Raw genomic sequence first — 22,761 nt, forward strand, 5'->3', positions numbered from 1 at the left:
TTGCAATGGGAGGAAAAGAATTAGAACCATAAATAATGAGGCAGCTGAAAAGGAGCACCAGTAGCCATAGTACATTTCAGCAGTTGGGAAAGTATAATATGAAAATAAAAATCCCTCTAGAAAATGAAGGCAGAACAGGAAGGGGTAGGAGAAAGATTGCAGGGAAGTCAGAGGACCATTCACTGATCTTGATCTCCCCACTCTATCACATTGAAGATTTGCGAAAGCCCAATGTATTCCCCTACTAGGAGTCATTTGTTCTACCACTGGAAGAAAGGGGAGAAGAACCTGCACCTGTGAGACTCTCAAGACCCAAAGCATGGGATTAATTCAACCTAGTCAACAGAGAGGGGTCCCAGGCAATGTGTGTAGGGGGTGGGTGCGGGAGTGTTCTTCCCGTAATTTTTTTTCCCCCAGTCATGGGCCTCTAAGCGAACAGAAATTTAGTGAAAAAAACCTAAATTTGGCTTTTTGTTCAGAGACCTTCACTTTTATTTAATGCAACAGCCAGGAATAAATTAACAATGTCACTTTAATAAGCTATTATAGGATGGGATGGGATGAAGGCTACTGGCTTGAAGACTGCTGGTTGCATTGGCATAAGAAAATATGTTGCAATTAGGTGATGGTTTGCTCTCATTACCATGCATGGTTCTTTTTGTAACCTTCATTCTTACTCCTGGCTGTATTTCTGCAGTAAGTTGTGTTCATTTACTTATTTATTCTGTGGAATATTTCATTGCTATGTAGCCTTTTTTGAATTTTCCTCTCACAGTGTTTCTTTCCAAGGGAGAAGTATCATTTGTTATATTCTGTAAGAAAGATGTTCACCCAGAGGCATGCACAGGAATTTAAATTTCACTGCTTTTGGAGGGACATGTTCTGTACCCTTGCCATGGCCCTGAGCCAGAGTAGCTCTCTCTCTCCACCACGGGCTCAGGAGCTCACTCTCCCGGCTCTGGTCTTGGGGCCAGAGTAGCTCTGTGCCCCCACCAATTATTGGAGGGCCTGTGCCCCTGCTTGCCTCCCTTTGTGCATGCCCCTGTTTTCACCAAAGAAAGATGTTTGTCTTTCAAACATGTTATATTCTTTGGCTATGTGTTTAGCAACATCTGGTTGTTTTCTGTGGCCAATAATGAGTGTATGCTTAACTGTGAGTATGTCACCCTTCTTCTGATTCCTATCAGAGCTGTTTTATCTTGAGATATATTTCCTTTTCCAGCTTCCCAAACATGGGACTGGCAAAAGATCAGCACCTCTCAGAATCATGCCCAAGTTCCCAAAGACAATGAAGAAATATTTCAACAACTGAACACTCATGAAAACAATCTGACTCTGCAATGGCAACTAGAAAGAGCCACAAATAAATCACTGAAACCCAAATCACAGCAATCTCAAGAGAGACTAAAGAGCACATACTCCACAGGTAGCAGGTATAAAAGGGAACATAAAAATATAGTAGACAAATAAGGAATCAGAACATTTTACAGCAAAGGGAAAACCACATGCCAAAAAAAAAAAAAAAAAAAAAAAAAAAAAAGAGAAACTACAATGTAGCCTTATAAACCACAGTTTTATACAGTTCTGCATTTTATAATGTGATATAATTTTATATGATTAAATGTTCCATTTTGAACTATTTTTTTTAAACAGAGTTGCAGGATTTTATAGTTTAAACACTCTCAAGTGTACCCACATTTGCTATTTTATTTGAACAGAGAAAATATAAAGAAAGAAAAACAAAAACACACTGAGAAAGCTGGGCCTGGTGATGCAGTTAATGAAAGAACTAGTATGTCACCTCTGAAGATCGAAGAACAATTTTTATGTCAGATCTAAAGTGAAACTTATTTTAGGTAGTCTCATCCAAATTTGCCATGAGGAAGGTGAAAACCAGTAGTGATACTCAACGCACATCCACCATTCCTCTATTATAAAGCTAGTACCCAGCCCTTTCTCCCTCTGCCCCATTCACCAGCACCAGAATTCCTAACTTCTCTAGTTGGCTTGGTCCTGCTCCTCATGTGCTGGTCAATTTTAACTCTAAAAAGGATTAGGTACTAGGTGTGAAGGATTGTAAATAGTACAAAGACAACTGAGGCATGCAATCATGGAAGCTAGCCAGGATACCCAGAATACAACAAAGCACACCAGAATCTGAGTTAGGACGTTTCTTACAGATCTGAAGCTGGGGAAGGGAGAGGGGGGGGATCAAATTTTGGGTGGGTGTGGAGGTGGAAAGGGTCACATGGGGATGGGTGAAAGATTTAAAACCCCATTCACTGATTCCCCACAGACCACTGTAGCAGAGGCCTGCTTCTTCAACTTATCCTGGGCCCTATGAATCCTGCACCAAAATGTCTCCCATTTTCATAAACAATAAAACCATTCACATATACAACATAATCCCATTGTGAAAGACAGTAAATCATAATGGGACTGAGATTTGACTCTTGCATCTGCGCTTCTGTTAAAACTCAAGGATTATAAACAACAAACAATACCCAAACCTTAAATAAAAATATAGCCTATTTCTTTGCGAATAGAATGGTTCTTGTCACAGCCAAGAACATAATTTTGAAGCCAGTTTTTGTTTGTTTTTTTTTTAAACTTGTTATCTGTCTTAACTGTGCTGCACAGTAAGGAACGCCAGAGATTAGCAAGAACACAGCTTTTCTTGCTACAGAAAGATTCAAAGTGGGAATAAAATGCCTAGCAGCTGCTATCATCCTAACAGTTTGAAACTGTCTCCACCTGCTGGCCAAAGATTTAAACACAACAATCCCAAAGTGGTATAAGGCTATTAGAAAAAGGAACAATATGATTTTCCTAAATAACCTATTTTCATACTTTTTAATGGAAGAGATATACATAAACACAGAAAAAACTTCAGTGGAGAGAGCAAATTATAAACCATTGCTCATCTCTAGAAAGACTAACTAAATTTAATTAACTCGTCAATGAATTTTTTTAAGTAAAAGAGTCACAGCATCAATAACATAGGCATAGCTCATGAAAAGTAAGGTATTTTGTTCTACATTGGAGTGAGGAGCAATTAAGAACACTATTCCTGCACTAAACAAATGTCCTGTGGTATTCTCTAACAGCTTGTCACGTTTGAGTTGGTTATAGAGAAACTCACATCAGACTTGTGCAGCTCATTCCATCATGGCTAGCATAAACCAAGTTCTCTGTAAAGCTTACAAATGTAGAATTGTTGGGATAGATCATGAGAATGCTAATAAAGACAATTATGAGGTAATATACTTGGGCCTATACATTATGAAAAACACAAACAAGAAATTTACCTGGAATAAGTTCCATAACTATATAAATAGGCTGCCTTTGAGTGCAAACTCCTATTAGCTTGACAATATTGGGATGGTCATATTGCTTGAGTATTCTGCATAGGGTGCAAAAAAGTTTGATTACGTTAGTATATTTCATTATACAAGTTGACTAAAATAAACATCAGGAGAAATATCTTAAACATCTAACATTATTTTAAAGCAAAATTTTCCTTTATTGTATTATCCAAAATAAAAACAAGTTGCTTTCAATACATCAGAAATACCACTCTGTGGAATTACAATCATACCACTCTGATGAGAAAATTAAAAAGTAGTGAATATTATTAACTAGTTTGCAAGTCAAAATCTACTTAAGTATTCTCATAGTGATCCCACTATTTGTCCACATCATAAAACAACTACATAATTTGGCATGATGAGGCAGTCATACTTCCTGAGGCCCAGGATTTAATAGAAGATCAGAACTGGAGAGCATTGGTAGAGTTCTGTCAAAAACCTTGCAAAGCACCTATCTGCACTTTGCCTATGCACAGCTCAACCTCCATATCACTTTCTGATCAATAAATACAATAAAAAAAATTAATCTCAAAACAAAAATTAAAGGATAACTATTCAAATTTAGGAAGCTAAAACAATAACACTTTCATCATCTGAAGTAGGCTATGATGAGAACATTTAAAGACAAAAGAATATGCCATGCTTTATAAACGAAAAGGAGGGCTGGTGAAAATTCTAGAGAGACATCATCGCTTTTTAAAGTTTGCTGCCTACTACTTATTAACTTGAACCACCTCTTGTAAAAGAATATGAAAAGCTTTAGTATGCTTGAATGCAATCTCAGTAAAGAATAATGTATTTCATTTTCATTTCAATATAAAATCATTTATTGAGTTGGAGGCTGCTTAGCAAGTGAAGCAAATCCTTGGTAGCCAGCCATGAAAATCAAAGGCATTTTCAAGGAATTATATAGTTGAGATATCCAATAAAAGTCATTTGTATAAAACTAATGTTTTCTACTTTTCTATCTTTGTAAAACTCAGTTATATATCTAACAATGAAATTATGTTGAACTCTAGCGTGAGGACAGCAAGATAAATTAAAACATTTAAAAATATTGTGATACACTCCCTTACCCTGACAATTTAAAGGCCAGGTAGTTGTGCACTCGTGTATCAGCTCATATACATGGGCTTAGCAGGCTTTTCTCCAATGTTTCATAATATCATTGCCATTCCAACCTCATTTTCCCCCATTATCAAAGAACATCTTTACCTGCCTGGCACAACACAGTCCTTTCAGAGGGCCTGTTTTGTCCCAAAAAAGATTAGTTAATGAGGTCAATACCAACATCTACATGTCTTTATGACCACCACTACCGCTCAAAAGGGGTTACTCTAAAGTCTTGCTTGAGTCTGTGATAAGTCTTTGATAAAAAGCTCTTAACTGGGTGGCAATGTTAGTTTCAGGGCTTATTTATGATTGCTGGATTGGTCATTAAAGATTTCTGAAATCCATTTAATAATCAAATTTCAAAAAAAGAATTCAAGATAAGCACATATCTAACTACATTTAGAAAACTCACCTGGCCTCTGATAAAAATTTTATTTTCAGTTCCTGAGGAAGATCTTCTTTACAAGTTTTTACAGCAACAGGAGTTTTATCCTTTAATGTTCCCTTATATACTTCACCAAAATTACCCTGAAATTGCAAATATACATATTCATTGTGCTGAGTAAACACATGAAACCCACAGAATTACTTATTAAACATCTCAGCTTTTTCTGCCTGTGGTTGCTCCTGAATGAGTTCTTTATGTAACAGCAAAATACATGAATGATGGAGGCAATTTTCTTTCACAAGAAGTAATTCTTCCAGTTATTGGATATTCTGTAAATTTTTCTGTCAAAAACATACCCTGATAAAGTCATAACTCATTTTAGTAAATTAACTTTTCATGCAGTTACTTAACTTCTTTTACTTAATTTTGAAATGTGTCTTTTTCTCCAGCTTGCTGTTTTTCTATATTCTTCAGCAGAACTGACATTGTAAATGTGTGGCATTTTTAGTGGACATAATTCTATGTGTATCTAGTAGCAGTTTTTGTTCCCTTAGGCTGTCAGAGATTTTATCCTGTGCACCAGAATGCTTTGATAGAATTTTCCTCTCCTGTTCTTTGAATGGTACATTAATTCTTACAATATAAGGAACATATACATTTTATGTAAGCCAACTGTCTGTTTCGTTTGGCTTCTTTTGATTTAAACCACTTTTCAGGTTTTGGGTCACATTCTAGAGCATTAGAGGCAGCGTAATATAGTGGATTAAACACAGGGTTGAGAGGTAGGAATTCTTGAACATTAATTTCAGTACTTGTACTAACTCACCATTTGGTTTGGCATGACAGTTTCACCAAATATAAAATGGGCTGTAGGGCTAATTACTTATCTAACTCGTAGAAGTGTACTAAAGATTATGTTTGTAGAAAACTTTGACAATGTAAACTGCTATGTAAATGTTAAGTATTATTTTGACTAATGCAGCTATTGTTGTGATGTTATCTGCACTACTATTTTACTTGTCTTTTAACACTGAGGTCATACAAAGTCAATTCAGAATTTGCTTGAACACACGAAGCATCTTATTTTTATCAGCTCACTAATTTATATAAGTACTTTTACTACTTTCCAATAACATTCTTCATTGCTTGCATTTTTACAAGAGAAAACACAAAATTAGATTTTTAAAAATCAGTAAGTGTATACATCAATATATGCAAAATATGCAAATTACTCTTAAACACATATACTAATCAACAAAAGATAGATAAAATATATTATTTACTAGTAAATGTGGAGTACATTTATATATGCTGAAATTCAATGCTCTTTGCTATGAATTAAACCATATGAATTACTATAAAGAAATGTTGTTCACTAGAAAAATAAAAACTGGAAAAATAAGAGAAAAAACTTACAGACTTCACAATCAATATATACTTAGAACTCATAGGCTAAGGATTTTTTTTCCATTTAAGTTCTGTTGATTACTTACTTTGCCGAGTAATTCTCCCAGTGTGACATCTTCATGATTGAGAACCCATTTCTTATCCTACAGCAAGGAAATAAAAAAAACAGTTGCTTAGTCCATGAAAGAGTACATTTCCTATAAGATGTATCTGAGCTAGTAGAAATAGACCTAAAGGAATGTTTCACTCAGACCATTCAATCAAGAGCATTCCAAGAAGTTATAATCTCAAGAGGTTGTAAAACAGATTTAAGAAATGTTGCTGCACAATAGGATATTAAAATCTACAGTATGGCAAATTTCTATCAGAGTATTAAGCCTTCAGCTTGATACTATAAATGTAAATAGAGCACAACAGGCACTTTTTTCATAAAGCTCAGGATCTGATATCTATTATTATTGATTTCAAAAATAACTTTAGTCAAAATAAGGAGATAAGGATAAGGATACTTCCTTTTGCAAATTTCCTAATTCTGACCTGATCCAACAAAATGATTTCCCTTGCAGTTCACTGTAATAAGAACCAGTTTTTCTACAGATGAACTGGCCATGTGTTAGCATCTTTTAAACCTACTGTGTGCCGTTTCAAACATTTCTCAAGTAATATCCTGTAGTATAATAAAAAAAACCAAACATCAATTATAGTGTCAGTACAGTACTGAAGACCAGTCATTCAAACATTCTGTTACAGAACAACATATGCATTAAATGACTGCAATAGCTGCTGGCTGCAGTAGGACACATTCTGTTTGGTACAAATACTTCTTATTAAAACATTTTAAGAACTGTATTTTAATACTAACAGGTATGGTCAAGCAGAGGGATTATTTATTTCTTTTATTTCTTTAGATTCTTCCAGCATATGATACTCTAGGCAGCTCACAAATACTATCAGCATCATTTTATATGAAAATTTAAGATCATAATCATACTTACATATGGATCTGTCCATTTACTAATGAAACAAACAAATCTAAACCAGTCTATTGCCATCCCATCAATCCATTTTCTCCCTAAATCTCAGAGTAAAAATTAGGCTTAATGGACCAAGGAAGGGAACATTCTGAAATCAAGGAACCCCCCCCCCCATCTGTTCCCATTCTCTGAAACTGAGAGGGGTCAAGTTAAAGCAGCTGCACTAATCGCAGCTGCTAGAGAGAGAGTAAGGTGGTCTCTCAGATAACCCAGTATCAAAATATTCAGGATTGTAAACAAATTGACAGGCAGTGGAGATTACAGATTAGTGGTATAATGTGCTCTTCTTGTGTATTGCACTGCTTAATAATCAACTTCAGTTTTAGAATGGTTTTACTGTGTAACCAATGTAGAACTGTCTAACCTAGAGGTGACAGCAACATCAATAACTGACCAGAATTAAACTGAATTGACTGAAAGTCTTTCAGATTCTCTTTTTTCTAATAATATTTTGTGATGATTTAAAGGCTCCTTTGTGCCACCAATGTTACAATACCTTGCAGCTCTTAATTATAGGTTACATTCACCTTTCATTGGTCAAGGATTAATTGAGAACAAGTTCTGCTTTATAAGATTTTTCTTTTTTTTAAACAAGCCTACTCTCAGCCAAAGTCCAAAACCTGACAAGATTTTGCTAAATTAAAAAATGTATACCGTCTCTGACAATTTAAAATCAATTTAGCACACTTATTTAGTATTTCAAAGCGTTTCAAAGGACTGTACTGTCCCTTTTGCTTCCATAAGTGGGGAGAGAGGGGGTGCTGGGATTCTGTAGCAGAGTGACTACAACCGCCATTTTGCATTCTATTTTAAGGGCAAAAAGATATTAAAACAATTTTTATGACAGAGACACAAACTGAGAAAAGAGAAAACATTTTACCACCTATATTGTATGTTACAACACATACTGATTTTAGTATTTTCTAGTATCTAACAATAGAGTGCTTGCTTTTGTTGGTTTGCTTCATGTCCTTGAGTACATTTAAGATAATCTTGAACGTATTCTATTTACATTTGTGTCTTTTAATTTTGCAGCTGGGGGTTGTTGTTTTTTTAACCTGATGGAGTATGTGAAAAATACTCAATTTTAGATTCTTTTGGATCAATCTAATTCCTAAGGAACTATTGGATTTCTTCTAATCAGATAGTAAAAACTCTTCTTTACTGATCAGTGAAAGGTCATTTGGAATTTTACATTATTTGGGGATCTCCCATCACAGAATCATAGAGAGGTAGAGCTAGAAGGGACCTTGAGAGGTCAAGTCCAATCCAGCCCCCCACATTGGACCTAGTATACGCAGACCATCTCTGACCAGTGTTTGTCTAATCTGTACTTAAAAACTTCCAATGATGGGAATTCCACAACCTCCCTTGGAAGTTTATTCCAATGCGTAACTATCCTTACAGTTAGAAAGCTTTTCCTACTAATGAACCTAAATCTCTCTGGCTGCAGATTAAGCCCATTACTTCTTGTCCTACCTTCAGTGGACATGGAGAACAACTGATTACTGTCCTCTTTGTAACAGCCCTCACTATATTTGAAGACTGTTATTGGGCCCTCTCTGTCTTCTTTTCTCAAGACTAAATATGCCTAGTTTTTGTAAACCTTTCCTCATAGGTCAGCTTCTCTAACCCTTTTATAATTTCTGGTGCTCTCCTCTGGACTCTCTCTAATTTGTCTACATTTTCCATAAAGCATGTGCCCAAAACTGGACACAGTACTCCAACTGAGATCTCTCTAGAATAGGACAATTACCTCCTGTGTCTTAGGGTATGTCTACACTTGCAGAGGCATATGAGTACAGACACTGCATGTCCAGCTAGCATGGGTATAAATAGCAGTATAGCTGGTGAGGCACTCCTCAGACAAGCAGAATACAGACATGCTAGAATTGAAGGGTATATACCCTACATAGCTCTCTGCATACCCAAAAACTGCCTCCCATGTTTACACTGCTATTTTTATCAGTCTAGTTTCTTGCTGCCAGAGCCTGTCCCCACTGCAGAGAAATTCTCTGACAGCAGGGAAACACTCTGGCAGGGAAGAGGAAGCAGGAAAAGGAGCAGCCAAAGCCTTTCCCCGCTGCCTGCCCTGTGCCAGAGACTTACACTGCTGCGTATAGCTATGAATTGCAGCATGGAGGCAGCTGTTCTCTCACTGCCACATGTTGCTACTTGTACCATACATGCTGCCACAAATGCAGACATAGCCTTGCAATATGACACGCCTGTTAATACACCACAGAATATTAGCTTTATCACAACTGCATCAAATTTTTGGCTCACAATTAATTTGTGATCCACGATAACCCCTAGATGCTTTTCAATACTACTACTTAGCCAGTTATTCTCCATTTTGTAACTGCATTTCACTTTTTTCTTCTCAAGAATAATACTTTGCACTTGTCTTTACTGAATTTCATCTTGTTGATTTCAGATCAATTCTCCAATTTGTCAAGGTCATTTTAAATTCCAACCCTGTCCTGAGAATGTCATGGGGGACTGTATCAAAAGTCTTACTAAAAACAAGATATATCACATTTACAGCTTCTCCACTATCCACTAGCCCTATTAAAGAAGGAAATTAGCTTGGTTTGACATGATTTATTCTTGATGAATCCATGCTGGCTCTCCCTAATAACTCTATTATCCTCTAGGTGATGATAAACTGATTGCTTAATCATTTGTTCCAGTATCTTTCCAGGTATTGAAGTTAGGCTAACTGGTCAAAATTCCCTTCTTTGTTCCCCTCATTTTATTATGTGGACCACTTCTTAAAGGTAGAGATACACTTGTGGATCAGCTCCCATCCCAGTATCCTGGTGTTTGGTTCTCAAAATGTTTCATCTGTGGACCACAGTATATCCATGGACCACAACTTGAGAATTACTGCATTATTTAATAAGGCAAAAATCCATAGATTTTATGTAATGCACTTATGCCCAAGATCATGGGTCAAAATTTATCTTGTTGAGATTAGCAGATCTACAGATCTGCTAGAAGAATTTAAAAAAAAAAAAAAAAAAAATCTGTGCCCTATTTACCAGTTCTCTGCTCAGTTTCCATGTACATGATGTGCTGTGTTGAAGAAGATTAGCTGAATGTTGTGGGTGGAGCTTTGAAAAGTACATCATGTTTTTTTTCTCTTATTAAGCCCAAAATGGATTAGCATACACCAAACTCAACTCTATCTCCTCAAGATAACTGGGAACATCAAAGCAGCAATCTTCTACACCTTGAGGGGACAGACAGGAGGAGATTGTGCAAAAAGAACCAGCATGAATTGCTTTATAGTGGTTAATTATAGGACCAAATACATTCTTGGTGACAACTGTCTGTCTTCCTACAGGCAGGTGAAACATTTTGTTTCTTACTGCCACTTCCCTCAACCATCTAGTTTTACTCCAAAGACCTTTATGCGGTCCAGTGATTACAACAGAAACTTGGGAGCCCAGAAGAACTGATTGCTCTAAGCAAGAAGATTGCATAGGACACAATGCTGAGTCTCCGATAACTAGATCGGACCCATGACCTTCCAGGGGGACAGAGCTGCAAACCATTTCAGGTGAAGACAGCTGCCTATTTTTATACATTAAATTCTTTTATCATCAAATATTTTCTCTCTCTTCAGCAGAAATACCTTAGCCACATAAAGTAAAGCCACATAAAGTAAAGCATCTTGTATCCAACGAAGTGGGGTTCTGCGCATGAAAGCTTATGCCCAAATAAATTTGTTAGTCTTTAAGGTGCCACAGAACACTCGCTGTTTTACTAAAGCCAGAATGTGACACAGAGCTCCCCAAAGGAACAATGCAGCAGTAGCCAGTGAACTCTGTTGTAAAATACATAAGGGGGAGTGCGGTGGAGTCTAGGTTCCACATACTTTGTGCTCCTTTTTGGCAAACTGTTCCTGGGGGAAGCAACTCCCTAGCAGGTCCTGTGCTCTCCTGAGCAGAGGAGCTGCAGTTCCCTTTGGCATTGGGGGCAGGAAGAAGGGGAAGGAATATGCTTCACTGTGTAATTAGAGAGGTTCCTTACTCCCTCCTTCCCCACTGTTTTGTTACATAAGGACAGCCATGATTTAGCCCCCAGGAAACTACATTAAGAAATTGTTGAAAAAAAGGAAAAGAAAGCATGATTGTTTCTTCTATGGTTTCTAGAATTATTTTGTTATATACAATACTTGCCACACACTTGGTTGCTTCTGTAGGCTGAGCTCATTACACATGAGGGTCTCCTTCAGTTACTCCATTCATACACATGAGTTCCATATATGCCACCCGCCTCTATTTCAAGGATTCCTTTGTTTCAGGAGCTCTGTGTGCCCTTCCATTCTCCCCTTTCTTTCCACCATGCCATGTCCTCATCCCCGCGTATCATTGTCCTTTCTCTCCCCACACCAGCAGCTCTGGGTGCCCTCTCGTATCCCCATACCTCACCATCCCCATACTCCCCCATTCCTCTCTCCATCACATGTGTTCCCCATGCCCCCCATACCATTGGTTGGTTTTTTTTTGTTTTTTTTTTTAAATTTTCACCAATATCAATAGAGTTCCATCCACTGAAGCCTAGCACATTCCCTGAAATTTTCGAATTGATGAGATGTAGTATTCAACAGTTAACACCTTATGTCTAACAGAGAAATGTCATCAAATTCAGAGTGAGGCCTTGCTTTGCTCAGCCAATAAATCTATGGCAAAAAAGAAAATACGAGGGCTTCTTGGAAAAGAAAATTTTAAAACTGACTTCCTAAGATATTAAACCTGATGATCTTCTCAATTAAAAATAAATACTACAAGAGGCAAAAAAAAAACAAACAAAAAACCTAAAACTGAAGCTAAGGGATTTTTATATATTACTTTCCCAAGATTTAATCCTTCAATGAATGACTTCTTGAAAATATTGACAACATGACATTTCAAAGGCTTGTCTATGAAAAACAAATCTGATGTACAATCCTTCAGAGGAATAATTAAACAAAATGGCACTATAAATTGCAATCAAATGATCTGTCAGAGGATGTATTACCTCTATTAATATTAGTGCATTAATCACTACCTGTATTTTTCCTTTTAATGCAAGCTTTCAGTCACCCTGCTTTATTATTCTACCATCTTAACACATATGTTCCACTCAAAATCTCAGTACTAGAAGATTTTTCAGAGCCAAAAGATTATTATTAAATTTGATCAGCTTTGTGAATGAAGTTCTCATGGATGCTTTAGAAAAAAAATCTTTATTGATAAATATATGCAAATTGTTTTGTCTTGTTAGAATCAGTTTCACAAGCCGACAGTAATTGAACACTTGTTTAAATGGTCTATAAATTAATCCGAGAGTTCTCTTGAATAAGATTATGTCTATTTATGAAAGACTTGCTTTATCAGCATTTCATTCCCTTTGGGTACATAAATTATGTTTTTCTAGTTTTATTTTTTCCTTCCACAGAAAATTTTTAACAGTTCCGATTCTTTAAAGCAGGTCTGCTATGCATGCTGGGACAGTAATTTCTCTTCTCCATTTGAAATTACTACTACTTAAGCAGAAAGATCTTCAAAAATAACTAATTACATATTCACAAATACAAGGCTTTGGAGATGCTAGGGGAGAAGGCATGAGACCGATACCAAAGATAAGTACGTCATAACTGTTTTACAGGTTTTATGTTTTTAAATTATTACACAATTATAAACATAGGACACTAATCCAGCCCCCAAATTGATTCTTTGACAACTTCTTATTCAAAGAGAAAATTACCCCTCTGGTAGCAGCCAGACATCATGCAGGTTCAGGCATTTTGCAGTTGTCCTAGATTGCTGCTTCCCCAATGTCACAGATATATGGCAATATGACTCAGTGAAGCACACACAGAAATGAATGAGCTACAGCCCTGAATAGATTCCCCCTGGCTGACAGCTGTTCTTGGGATCTCCATTTTAATTTTCTGCTAGATAGCCAAGTACTCAGTGCTAGCATACAGGGAATTTTTTTTAACCAGGATTCAAAATTTGGTCAAAAAGGAATGTATTAATTCAACCCTTTTTTGAGGAAGGAGACATTCCCTATTGACCTTTATATTACACAGTCCTTTGTTTATTTTAGAGTGCTTGACTATAAACAGAAATGAAATCCTGAGCTATTACAGTGTACAGCAACTCTTCTTGAACTCTGCAAGAAGGATGAAGAAAACTGCAAACTGTAGTCCAGAGGCCATGGAATTCTCTCAACACTATTTTTTTTTGCATCAGGATGTGAAACATGGAGGTAAGCAGAGAAAGAAAAGCGATGTATTAGGCAGGGCAGATTTTCTCATTTCTTTAATGCTGAAAAGGGCATGGGAGATCAGGCAATTTAATTTACAAATATTCATGTTCCACAATATAGGGTGAAGGTATGGCACAGCTTGCAACTTATCCTTGGAACAACCTCTCTTCTTGCCTTTCCTCCTTCAAATATCTCATAAAACCCCACTTTTTCTACTCTGTTTTTCATAATTCATTTTACTACAATGCTGCTGGCTTTTACTCTTCTTCCTCTTACTTTCATTTAAGTACGTCTCAATTTTTTTTTGTTCGACCTTTCCCTCCCATTACACCTGTTATGATGGATTGGGTAGTAAGAGCCCCCAACCATGTCCCTGGAAGACCATATCCTGCTGAAGATTTCCACTACCATTTTTCTTTCTCTCATCTGAGCACTTTTTTCTTCCCTCTCTCTTTCAATCTACCAGCACATAAATGATCCACGCTGGAAGGAGTAGCTAGCTGAAAGCTCTGTTCCCTCTACGTGCTTCCACTAGAACACAAATGAAGAGCACTAAGCAGTTAACATGCTGTTCCTGTGACTGGATGCACCAGGAGAACTGATAGAAGGAAGGTGGGGTTTAAAAGAACAACAACAGCTATTCTCTCTGCTCCTCACAGGGTGCCTCCTCAAATTTGGTCTTTTCCTTTTCTTCCCACCAGCACCTGCAGCTTCTCTACCCACCCTCTCCCCCACCTCATGGTAGCTAACCAGGGATTATGTCAGAAGTGCAACTCTTAAGACCAGAGGCTCCCTTTGTTTATAGTTTCACGACAGATGTAGCACCTTATTTTTGTTATTAGGTATACATTAGGATTCTAACAAATTCTGATATTATGATTCTGCCCCCAAGAAAATTTGGAGTGACTCATTTAACTTAGTCGCTTGGTACAAAGATTACTCCACAATATACATATACTTGAATGACATTTCTGTAATATGTAGGCACAACATGGTGTGTTAAAGATGACAAAACTGCTTCTGGTCTTGTCACTGCAAACATTCTAAAACATATCACTGTCCTTGCACATATTGTTGAACTACACTGATTTTATAAGATGTTGAATATACCCTATGTATTCATAACTCACAGTACAAGCTCAAGCCCTTAGCCAAGATTTTCAAAAATAAATGCCCAAAATAAAAGCTCTTAAATCCATATTTTGGCACCCAAGTAAGTTGCCTGATTTTCAAAACAAAAATATTTACTTAGGAGCCTAACTTTTGGCACCAATATTTTTTTTTAAATCTTGGCCCTCATCTTTAATTCACTCTGTTTTGTCTAATTATTACTGTATCCAAGGTGAAGAACTGTCCACTACAAACATGGGGAAAAAAAAACTTCTCCTTCATCTTAAGAGGCAAACACCTGATCTGTCAATGGCTATGCTGAGTGTCTTGCCCCCCTCCCCACCACTGAAATTAATAGGATGAAGGATGCTTGGCTGATCAAAGAATCGGGTTTTAATAAGTAACTGAGTCACTTAAATTGCAGGTGATTGCTGTATAATATACCTGGTCAAGATCAGTGGCTGAGGATGAAATTTTTCTTGGATACCCAAAATTCCCTAGTAATAATTAATTGCTCTGGGAAAGACACCACAGAACACACTAAATAAAACTGTACTCAGTGCCTTTTTGAAGAATGATCACAAATTATTAAAATGGGCATCCATTGGGAGTTCATTATTCCACATTCTTAGGGCCACCATCAAAATGTATGCTGGTCTCGTGATTTAAGGCAAATTGGCAGTTTCCTGCAACAGATGGTATGTAAGCAGCTAACAGGGAAAGAGACATTTACTGTATTACTGGCAAGAGAAAACTTGAAGTTTCGTTTTCCAATGTAATATACTAAAACCCACTATTTAAATATTGAATTTTGAAAATGAAGGTTACTTACCTGTAACCAAAATTCTTCGAGATGGCTCTGCATATTCACACGTATGGGTATTGTGCTGCCTAACAGTGGAAACTTCTCCAAGCAGTGTCCATTAGAGCATTCATGTGCCCCTTTCTACAACTCCCCTCAGCACCTCCAAACATATTGGCAGCAAGACTATATAAAGGGTGTATGGCCCACTATTACCTCAGCTCCTTCCACTGTCAACCCACAGATACAAAACAAAAGGACTTTCAGAAAAGGAAGGCAGGTTGGAAGTGTGAATATGCAGAGCCATCACAAAAAAACTTCAGTTACAAGTAAGTAACTTTCATTTCTTTTTTGAGTGGCTCTGCATATTCACACTTATGGGTATTTTGATAAGCAGTAATGAAAATAATCTGAATGATGGAACACCGTACTAATTGAACAAAGACTGAAGCACCACTCTACCAAATCTAGCATCAGCCCTTGAAGCCAAATTGAGAGCATAATATTTAATAAAAGTGTGTACAGAACTCCATGTTGCAGGCCTGCAAATTTACGTAACAGATACTTGCTTAAGGCAAGCAAAAGACATTGCCACAGCTCTGGTAGAATAAGACCATACCATCATAGGTACAGGATTTCCTGCTAATGTGTAACATTCACCAATGCATTATTTAATCCATTTAGAAATAATCTGTAGTCACAGTATAACTTATGTATTTGTTAGCATAATACAATTAACTAAATGATTTTTGAAAATTTTTATTTCTATTTAAATAATTTGCAAGAGGTCTTTCTGCATTCAAAGTATGTAATGCAGATTCCCCTTTGTTAGTATGTGGCTTTGGAAAAAATACTGACAAATTGTCTGATGTGAAAGTCAGAAACCACTTTTGGCAAAAATCAAGAATCAGACCTTGTCTTTATGAAAAAACAAATTGTGGATCAGCCATCATAGTATTTAATTCGCTCACACTGACATTATGGCAATAATGAAGACTGTCTTAAGAGATAAATAATACAAAGAACACTCAGACAAGGTTCCAAAAGGGGATTTCATGAATGTAGATAAGACCAAATTAAGTTTCCAAGGAAGAACAGGATTCTCAAAGGGGAATATGTATATCATAACCTCTTCACAAACTCCTTAACTATTTTATGGACAAAGAGCAATCTACCATCAACCAAAATATGGCAAGCTGAGATAGCTGTCAAATGAATTTTCAAAGATAAATTAGATAATCCCTCAGTTTTTAAGTGCATTAAATATTCTAAAATATAAGTTAGGGAAGCTGAGACAGGAGAATCAGATTTTCCCTGCATCCAAGCCATGGATATGGACCATTTCCAATAACACTTTCTGGTAGACAGCTTTCTAGAATGAAGCAGTACATTCTGCACCAATGAGGAACATGACCATTCAAAAACAGACGGAGTCCAAACATCCGAAGTGTGAGGTGAAGGGACTGCAGATTTGGATGAAGAATCCTGCCCTATTGCTTAGAGCTAAGATCCGGAGACAAAGGAAGACATATGAAGACCCTGCTGGACAGGAGAAGCAGATATATAAACAACTACTGATGTGGCCAAGCCAGGGCAATCAGAATGATCTTTTCCCTCCCCTAACTTATCTTCCTTACCACTTTCTGGATCAATGGAAAGATGGGAAAAACATACAGAATATCCTTTCCCCAGTACAGATGGAAAACATTTGAGATGAACTGATCATCCAATCCTGTCCTGCTCTTGAATAGAAGAAGCGACACTTTCTGTCAAACCTTGTATGAACAGGTTGACCCCAGCTGGAAAAGAGGCTCTCAATCAACTGATCCTTCAGGGACCATTTGTGCACTGAGAAGTGTCCTTGTTGACAATCTGCAATCACATTGTTCTCCCCTGCTAAAAGCAGGGCCACAGGGTAAATATTGGAGAATGCACTAGTCCCATAATTTGATTGATTCTGCACATAGGTGAGTGGAATAAGCACACCCTTTTGTTGATGTAATACAAGCACATGTATTGTTCATTACTATTTGGAACAACGCTCCCATGTATGAGAAGGAGGAATGACCTAAAGGCCAGACGAATGGCTTTTAACACCAACAAACTAATGTGTAAGACTCTCTCCTGAGAAGCCCAATGACCTCAAAATATAAGATGACTCAGATGTGCCCTTCCTCCACAATGTTTCATGCATCTGAAGTTCCCAATGGTGAAAAGGGATTGAACTGGACACCTTTGAGAACATTTGATTTGACTGACAACCATGTCAACAAAGTCAGCATGTCTCGAGACATTCTGGACAACATTTGAAAATTGTCCAGATTTGGCCTGTAGATTTGAGCTACCCAGTGCAGTACTACGTTGCCCACATTCTGAGACATTCAGATGGAATCACATAAGTAGATGCCACGAAACTCAAAAGAAAATTACTTTCTGAATTTGGCATCTCAAATAAAACCCCTGACCCCTCAGGTGTTCTAAAACCTCCGTGATAACCCCTATCATAAGAAACGTCTACACTTCTGAAAGTAGAATAGCCTTGTGAGAAGGTTCCCGGAAAAGGAAAGGGAAGGGGGAATTGAACGAGGGTAGTTACGTAAACTGAACCACACAGCCCTTCTCTATAATTTCTAGGACCCATTTGTCCAATGTAATAAATCTCTATTTGCTGATAAAATGGGCTAGCTGTCACCAAAAAAAAAAAAGGAAGGAAGGGGAAGATTCTCGCTTCTTGCTTTTCAACTATCAATCCTCACATCAAATCCAAGGCCTGGTGTTGGACGAAGATAATGAAGGGAGCAGATTGATTAACTTTAGGCCTCAATTAGAAAGACCTCTTCTTGTGTTGGCTATGGAAAGATGTAGCCCGCTGGTACTGTTGTTGACATCTTTGATTTGATGAAAAATAAGCCAAGAAAAACTGCAGATAATACAGTCTGATAACAGAAATGAGTATAAGGTCTCTTTCTAGGAAATATGAGGCCCAGAGAGCCAGTCATAAATCTTGTCTCCTTCAGCTTTTCCAACATCTCATCAATCTTTTAACTGAAAAGACCCTTCTCCTCAAATGGGATATTGTCCACTTTCATTTTAGTGTCCAGAGCCAAAGAATACTGCAGCCAAGAATGTCTCTCTTGTTTTCGTAATAGGACCTTCTCCATCAATAGTATCTTCAAAGATCTGACTGCTTTGAGCATCAGGATCTGGAGCCAGACCCAATGAAGGTTCTGATTTTCTGGAATCTTTAAGCTGTTTTGACTTGCTGAAGGAAGTCACAGTAATCGAAACTGGCCTCTTACACCTTGGATCCAATGAGGGGTTAGCCTTTAGGACAGTGCTTCTAAACCTGTGGCCTGCAAGACACTTGTGGCCCATTAAGCACACAGCTGTAGTTTTCTAGAAGTGTGATATCCTCAGGAACATACAGGTAGTATTTGGATGTAGCCCACATAACACGTTGTGGGCCGCAGGTTGAGAACCACTGCTCTAGGGCCTCACCTTGTAAACTTTGGGCATAAAAGTCTGGCAGGTGGAACACCCAAAAGAAGAGTGGTCCTCTCCCAAGCACTTTCAGCACCTACTGTTGTCTTTTGACGCTGGCAAGACAGCTGGGTATGAAGCACATCTCTTGAATCCTGACATCTTTTTGTTCAGTTCCACCATAACCTGGAATTGAGCTAACTAACTTAACTCTCTATACTTATCACTAAATTAAAAACTATTAAACTAAACAATTAATAAGATGCTAAGAATGGAGGAAAAACCCTGAATCTAAATAGATTAGAGTGGTTCCCTTCTGTCTTTAGCACGTGGTTGGAAGGAACTGAGTTGGCAGAGAGCTCTATACACCCTTATACATCCTCTCCATCAGAGAATTCAGAGATCCTGAGGAGAGGGGTTAGAGGAGACAGATGAAGGCTCTAATGGACATTGCTTGGAGAAGATTCTACAGTTAGGCACAACAAGGCAGTGCAATACCCATCAGTGAGAACATGCAGAGCTGTTCGAAGGAGATCAAAAGTTCACTCTGGAGTACTTTGGTACAAATTGTCACCTTCACGTAGCATACTACAATATGAATAGCATTTCAAGGTGAAACATGGCACAGGAGAGTCCATTTATGTTTCTAGTGAAAGAATACACCCTCACTAATATTCAAGCAGACCATATTCAGGCAGACCTTCATTCTAACAATATTCCTGCACACCTGCCAACAATTAAATATATTAATTGTACACACAAAGGAATGGATGTATATTAGCATAAAATAAATCTGGAATAGAAACAAAGTAATTTGTCTTTTCTTGTATCTGATCACAAGCTGCGTAATTTTGTGTGCACGCATGTGCACACATTTGTGATTATGAACAGAGTATAAAATAAGTATCTCTAATTAACATATAATACAAATGTACCCCACATACAAAGGTAACAGGTTAAAGGAAAACGACAGCAAAGTTATAAGGGGAAAAAAGCCTTAATCTAGTTATGTGTACATAGATAACATAATGCCCTTCATTCTACTAGAGTAATAAAAATTCTCATTTCATCAGGATTGCTCCTAAATCAAACAGAATAAATTCAGTACATTCTCGTATCTAATCATGCTGTAATCAGAATTGGAGAGAACGTCAGAACTTTTTGAGATCATTATGCCCAATACATTTCCCCAGAAAAAGAAAAGGGGGCTAAGCTGACCCTTTGTTTGGCAACCTTGCAATAAATCCTTCTCTAGACTTCTTTACTTTCTGCCCATTCAGACTTATATTTTTACTTTTTGGATTGCATGTATACAAAGGGCACAGACAAAGCCAAGTAGTGAAATTGACACTGGGACTTAACTGCTGGTAATCACATGGCATATCATTCTCATGTATTTAAGCCACATGTCTAAAGTAAGCACAGGAGTAATTTGCAACAAGCCTACATAAATAACCCAGAAGTTCAATCATGTGCTACATGTTCTTCATCTCCCTAAGCAGCCACATCCACCAAGACATTACCCTTCAAGAAGTATATGAAGGGAGCCTAAATTGAGTCACACAAATGTTCAGTTTTCCTCTTCTGCTTTATGAAACTCATTTGACTTGCACCTTGTCACGTCATGAAGCCCTTCTCTGTAACGTACTACCATGCAGCATTTTCTGTTCCATGTTTTACTAACACAAAGTAAAATAAAGCTGGTGTTTTTGGGAACTTTATTAGTTTCCAATATATATAAAATATAGGATTTACCTATAACATATATTGAAAAGCAAACATACTGCTTCTCTACATCACCAACAGATTTCTGTTCTATCTTATTTCGCTTTTTAGGTGGATATTTCTAGTCTAAATTAATTAAACATTTGACACACAAAATTTATTGTTTCAATCTTGTGAAAAATTTCTGCTTCCCAGATGTACCTAGATGGTGGTGCAGACTTATAATTCGTATTGCTGAAGATGTAAATTCTGCAATGGTTTTAGAGTAATTATAATCAGAAAACAGATTTATATTATGCTGATCTACAATGCATTCTGTTTTAGTTCTTTAGATCTCTCTGTTTAAAGTTTTAAGATAATTGAAGCAAAGAGAATTTTCTGTGTAATCTGAAAGTGAAAAACTCAGCATGAACTGAGAAAGAGGACTGTTCAGCAAATAACCAGAAGCGCCTAATGACTACCTTTTTATTTGCTGAGAAAAGTTGTGGGATTCAGAACTGGGAAGATTTTAGACACAGACTGAAAAGGAAACAAAGGAAACTCTTGGGAATTGGAACATCACAGTCTATGTTCTGAGCTGCAGGGAATTATGAATTGAACTCTTCCTGAGTGTTAGAGATTGCAGTTGCTGGAATTGCATGTATATGAAAACCAACGGTACTTATGTCATCTACACAAGACTGTACTACAAGGTTCAGTCAGACAAAGTGTGTAAGGTAATATCTTTTATTGGACCAACTTCTGTTGGTTAGAGAGACAAGCTTTTGAGCCACACAGCACTCTTCTTTAGATCTGGGAAAGGTACTCCTAGTGTCACAGCAAAATGCAAGGTGGGACAGATTGTTTAGCGTAAGTAGTTAGCACATATTGTAAGGGATCATTCAAGGTAGAGCGGTCTGTTAACACCTCTGCAGGCACAGGACAAAATGAAGGGGTTAGTGGGTTACAGATTGTTGTAATAAGTCATAAATCCAGTGTCTCTGTTCAATCCATGATTTTTAGTGTCTAGCATAGTAATGAATTTAAGGTCCCAGGCTCATCTTTTGAAAGCGTTGTGCAGGTTTCCTTTGAGGATGAGGACTGATAGGCATGCCATATCTAACCTGCTTTGCGAAAAGCGTTCACCCACAGGTGACGGTGTTTTTGTCTTATAATTTTCCTGTGTGAGTTTATTCGAGAGCATAGTGATTGTCTGATTTGTTATTGGGGCATTTAGTGCCCTGGATGAGGTATATAACACATGCAGTGATAGACATGTGTAGGATACATAGATCTTGAAAGATGTGTTGTGGGGGGTGTTGATCATTGCAGCAGTGGGATATGTCTGCAGGTTTTGCATCCGTTATTCTGGCATGGTCTGGTGCCACTCTAAGTTGGAGTGTCCTGATCTGTGGAAAGGTTGCAGCCTAACACTTTCAAAAGAAGAGACTGGGACCTTAAATTCATTACTATGTTAGACACTAAAAATCATGGACTGAACAGGGACATTGAGTTTGTGGCTTATTACAGCAATCTGTAATCCAGTCATCCTCTCTTTTTGGCCTATGACTGCAGAGGTGTTCACTGTCTACTCTACTTTGAATGGTCTCTTACAATGTGTGCTAACTACTTACGCTAAACCATCTGTTCCACCTTGCATTTTGCTGTGACACTAGTAGTACCCTTCCCAGTCTTGAAGAAAAGTTCTGCATGGCTTTAAAGCTTCCCTCTATCACCAACAGAAGTTGGTACAATAAAAGATATTACCTCACCCACCTTGTCTCTCTAATATTCTGGGACTGACATGGCTACAACTACACTGCATACAAGGTTCAGTCATATGATCTCTTATCTAGTAGCTTGACATTTTATTCTTTCTACTTTCAATTCTTTTCCAGATATTAGAGTTCAAGTCTGAAGCGCAGAATTCCTTATTTGTATTTGCTTTTATTAACAAAGAATTCATATGTGATACCAGAAAATCCTATGCCTGGGAGAAACAGATTACAAATTGGTTGACAGCTGGTTTACAAAAGCTTTCATCAAAAGTGGAAAACACTACCCAGAATGAATATTTAGTGCTTAGATCCT

The 22,761-nt window shown here is 37.4% G+C and overlaps 1 protein-coding gene across 7 annotated transcripts in view; it reads right to left on the reverse strand.

Annotated features, from left to right (window-relative positions):
* Positions 1-22,761, reverse strand: part of FER (FER tyrosine kinase) — a 316,011-nt gene that overhangs the window by 110,148 nt on the left and 183,102 nt on the right. For all 7 annotated transcript variants that reach the window (XM_067569167.1, XM_067569169.1, XM_067569168.1 and 4 more), the window contains 3 exons: positions 6,363-6,419; positions 4,894-5,009; positions 3,309-3,403 (listed from right to left, as the gene is read on the reverse strand). In XM_067569167.1, coding sequence (XP_067425268.1) covers positions 3,309-3,403; positions 4,894-5,009; positions 6,363-6,419 — 268 coding nt within the window. The remainder of the gene's footprint in view (positions 1-3,308; positions 3,404-4,893; positions 5,010-6,362; positions 6,420-22,761) is intronic.

This window comes from Emydura macquarii, unplaced genomic scaffold (genome assembly GCF_026122565.2).
Source record: "Emydura macquarii macquarii isolate MOO-44397 ecotype Brisbane River unplaced genomic scaffold, CSIRO-AGI_Emac_v2 contig_2897, whole genome shotgun sequence".
Taxonomy (NCBI): Eukaryota; Metazoa; Chordata; order Testudines; family Chelidae; genus Emydura; species Emydura macquarii.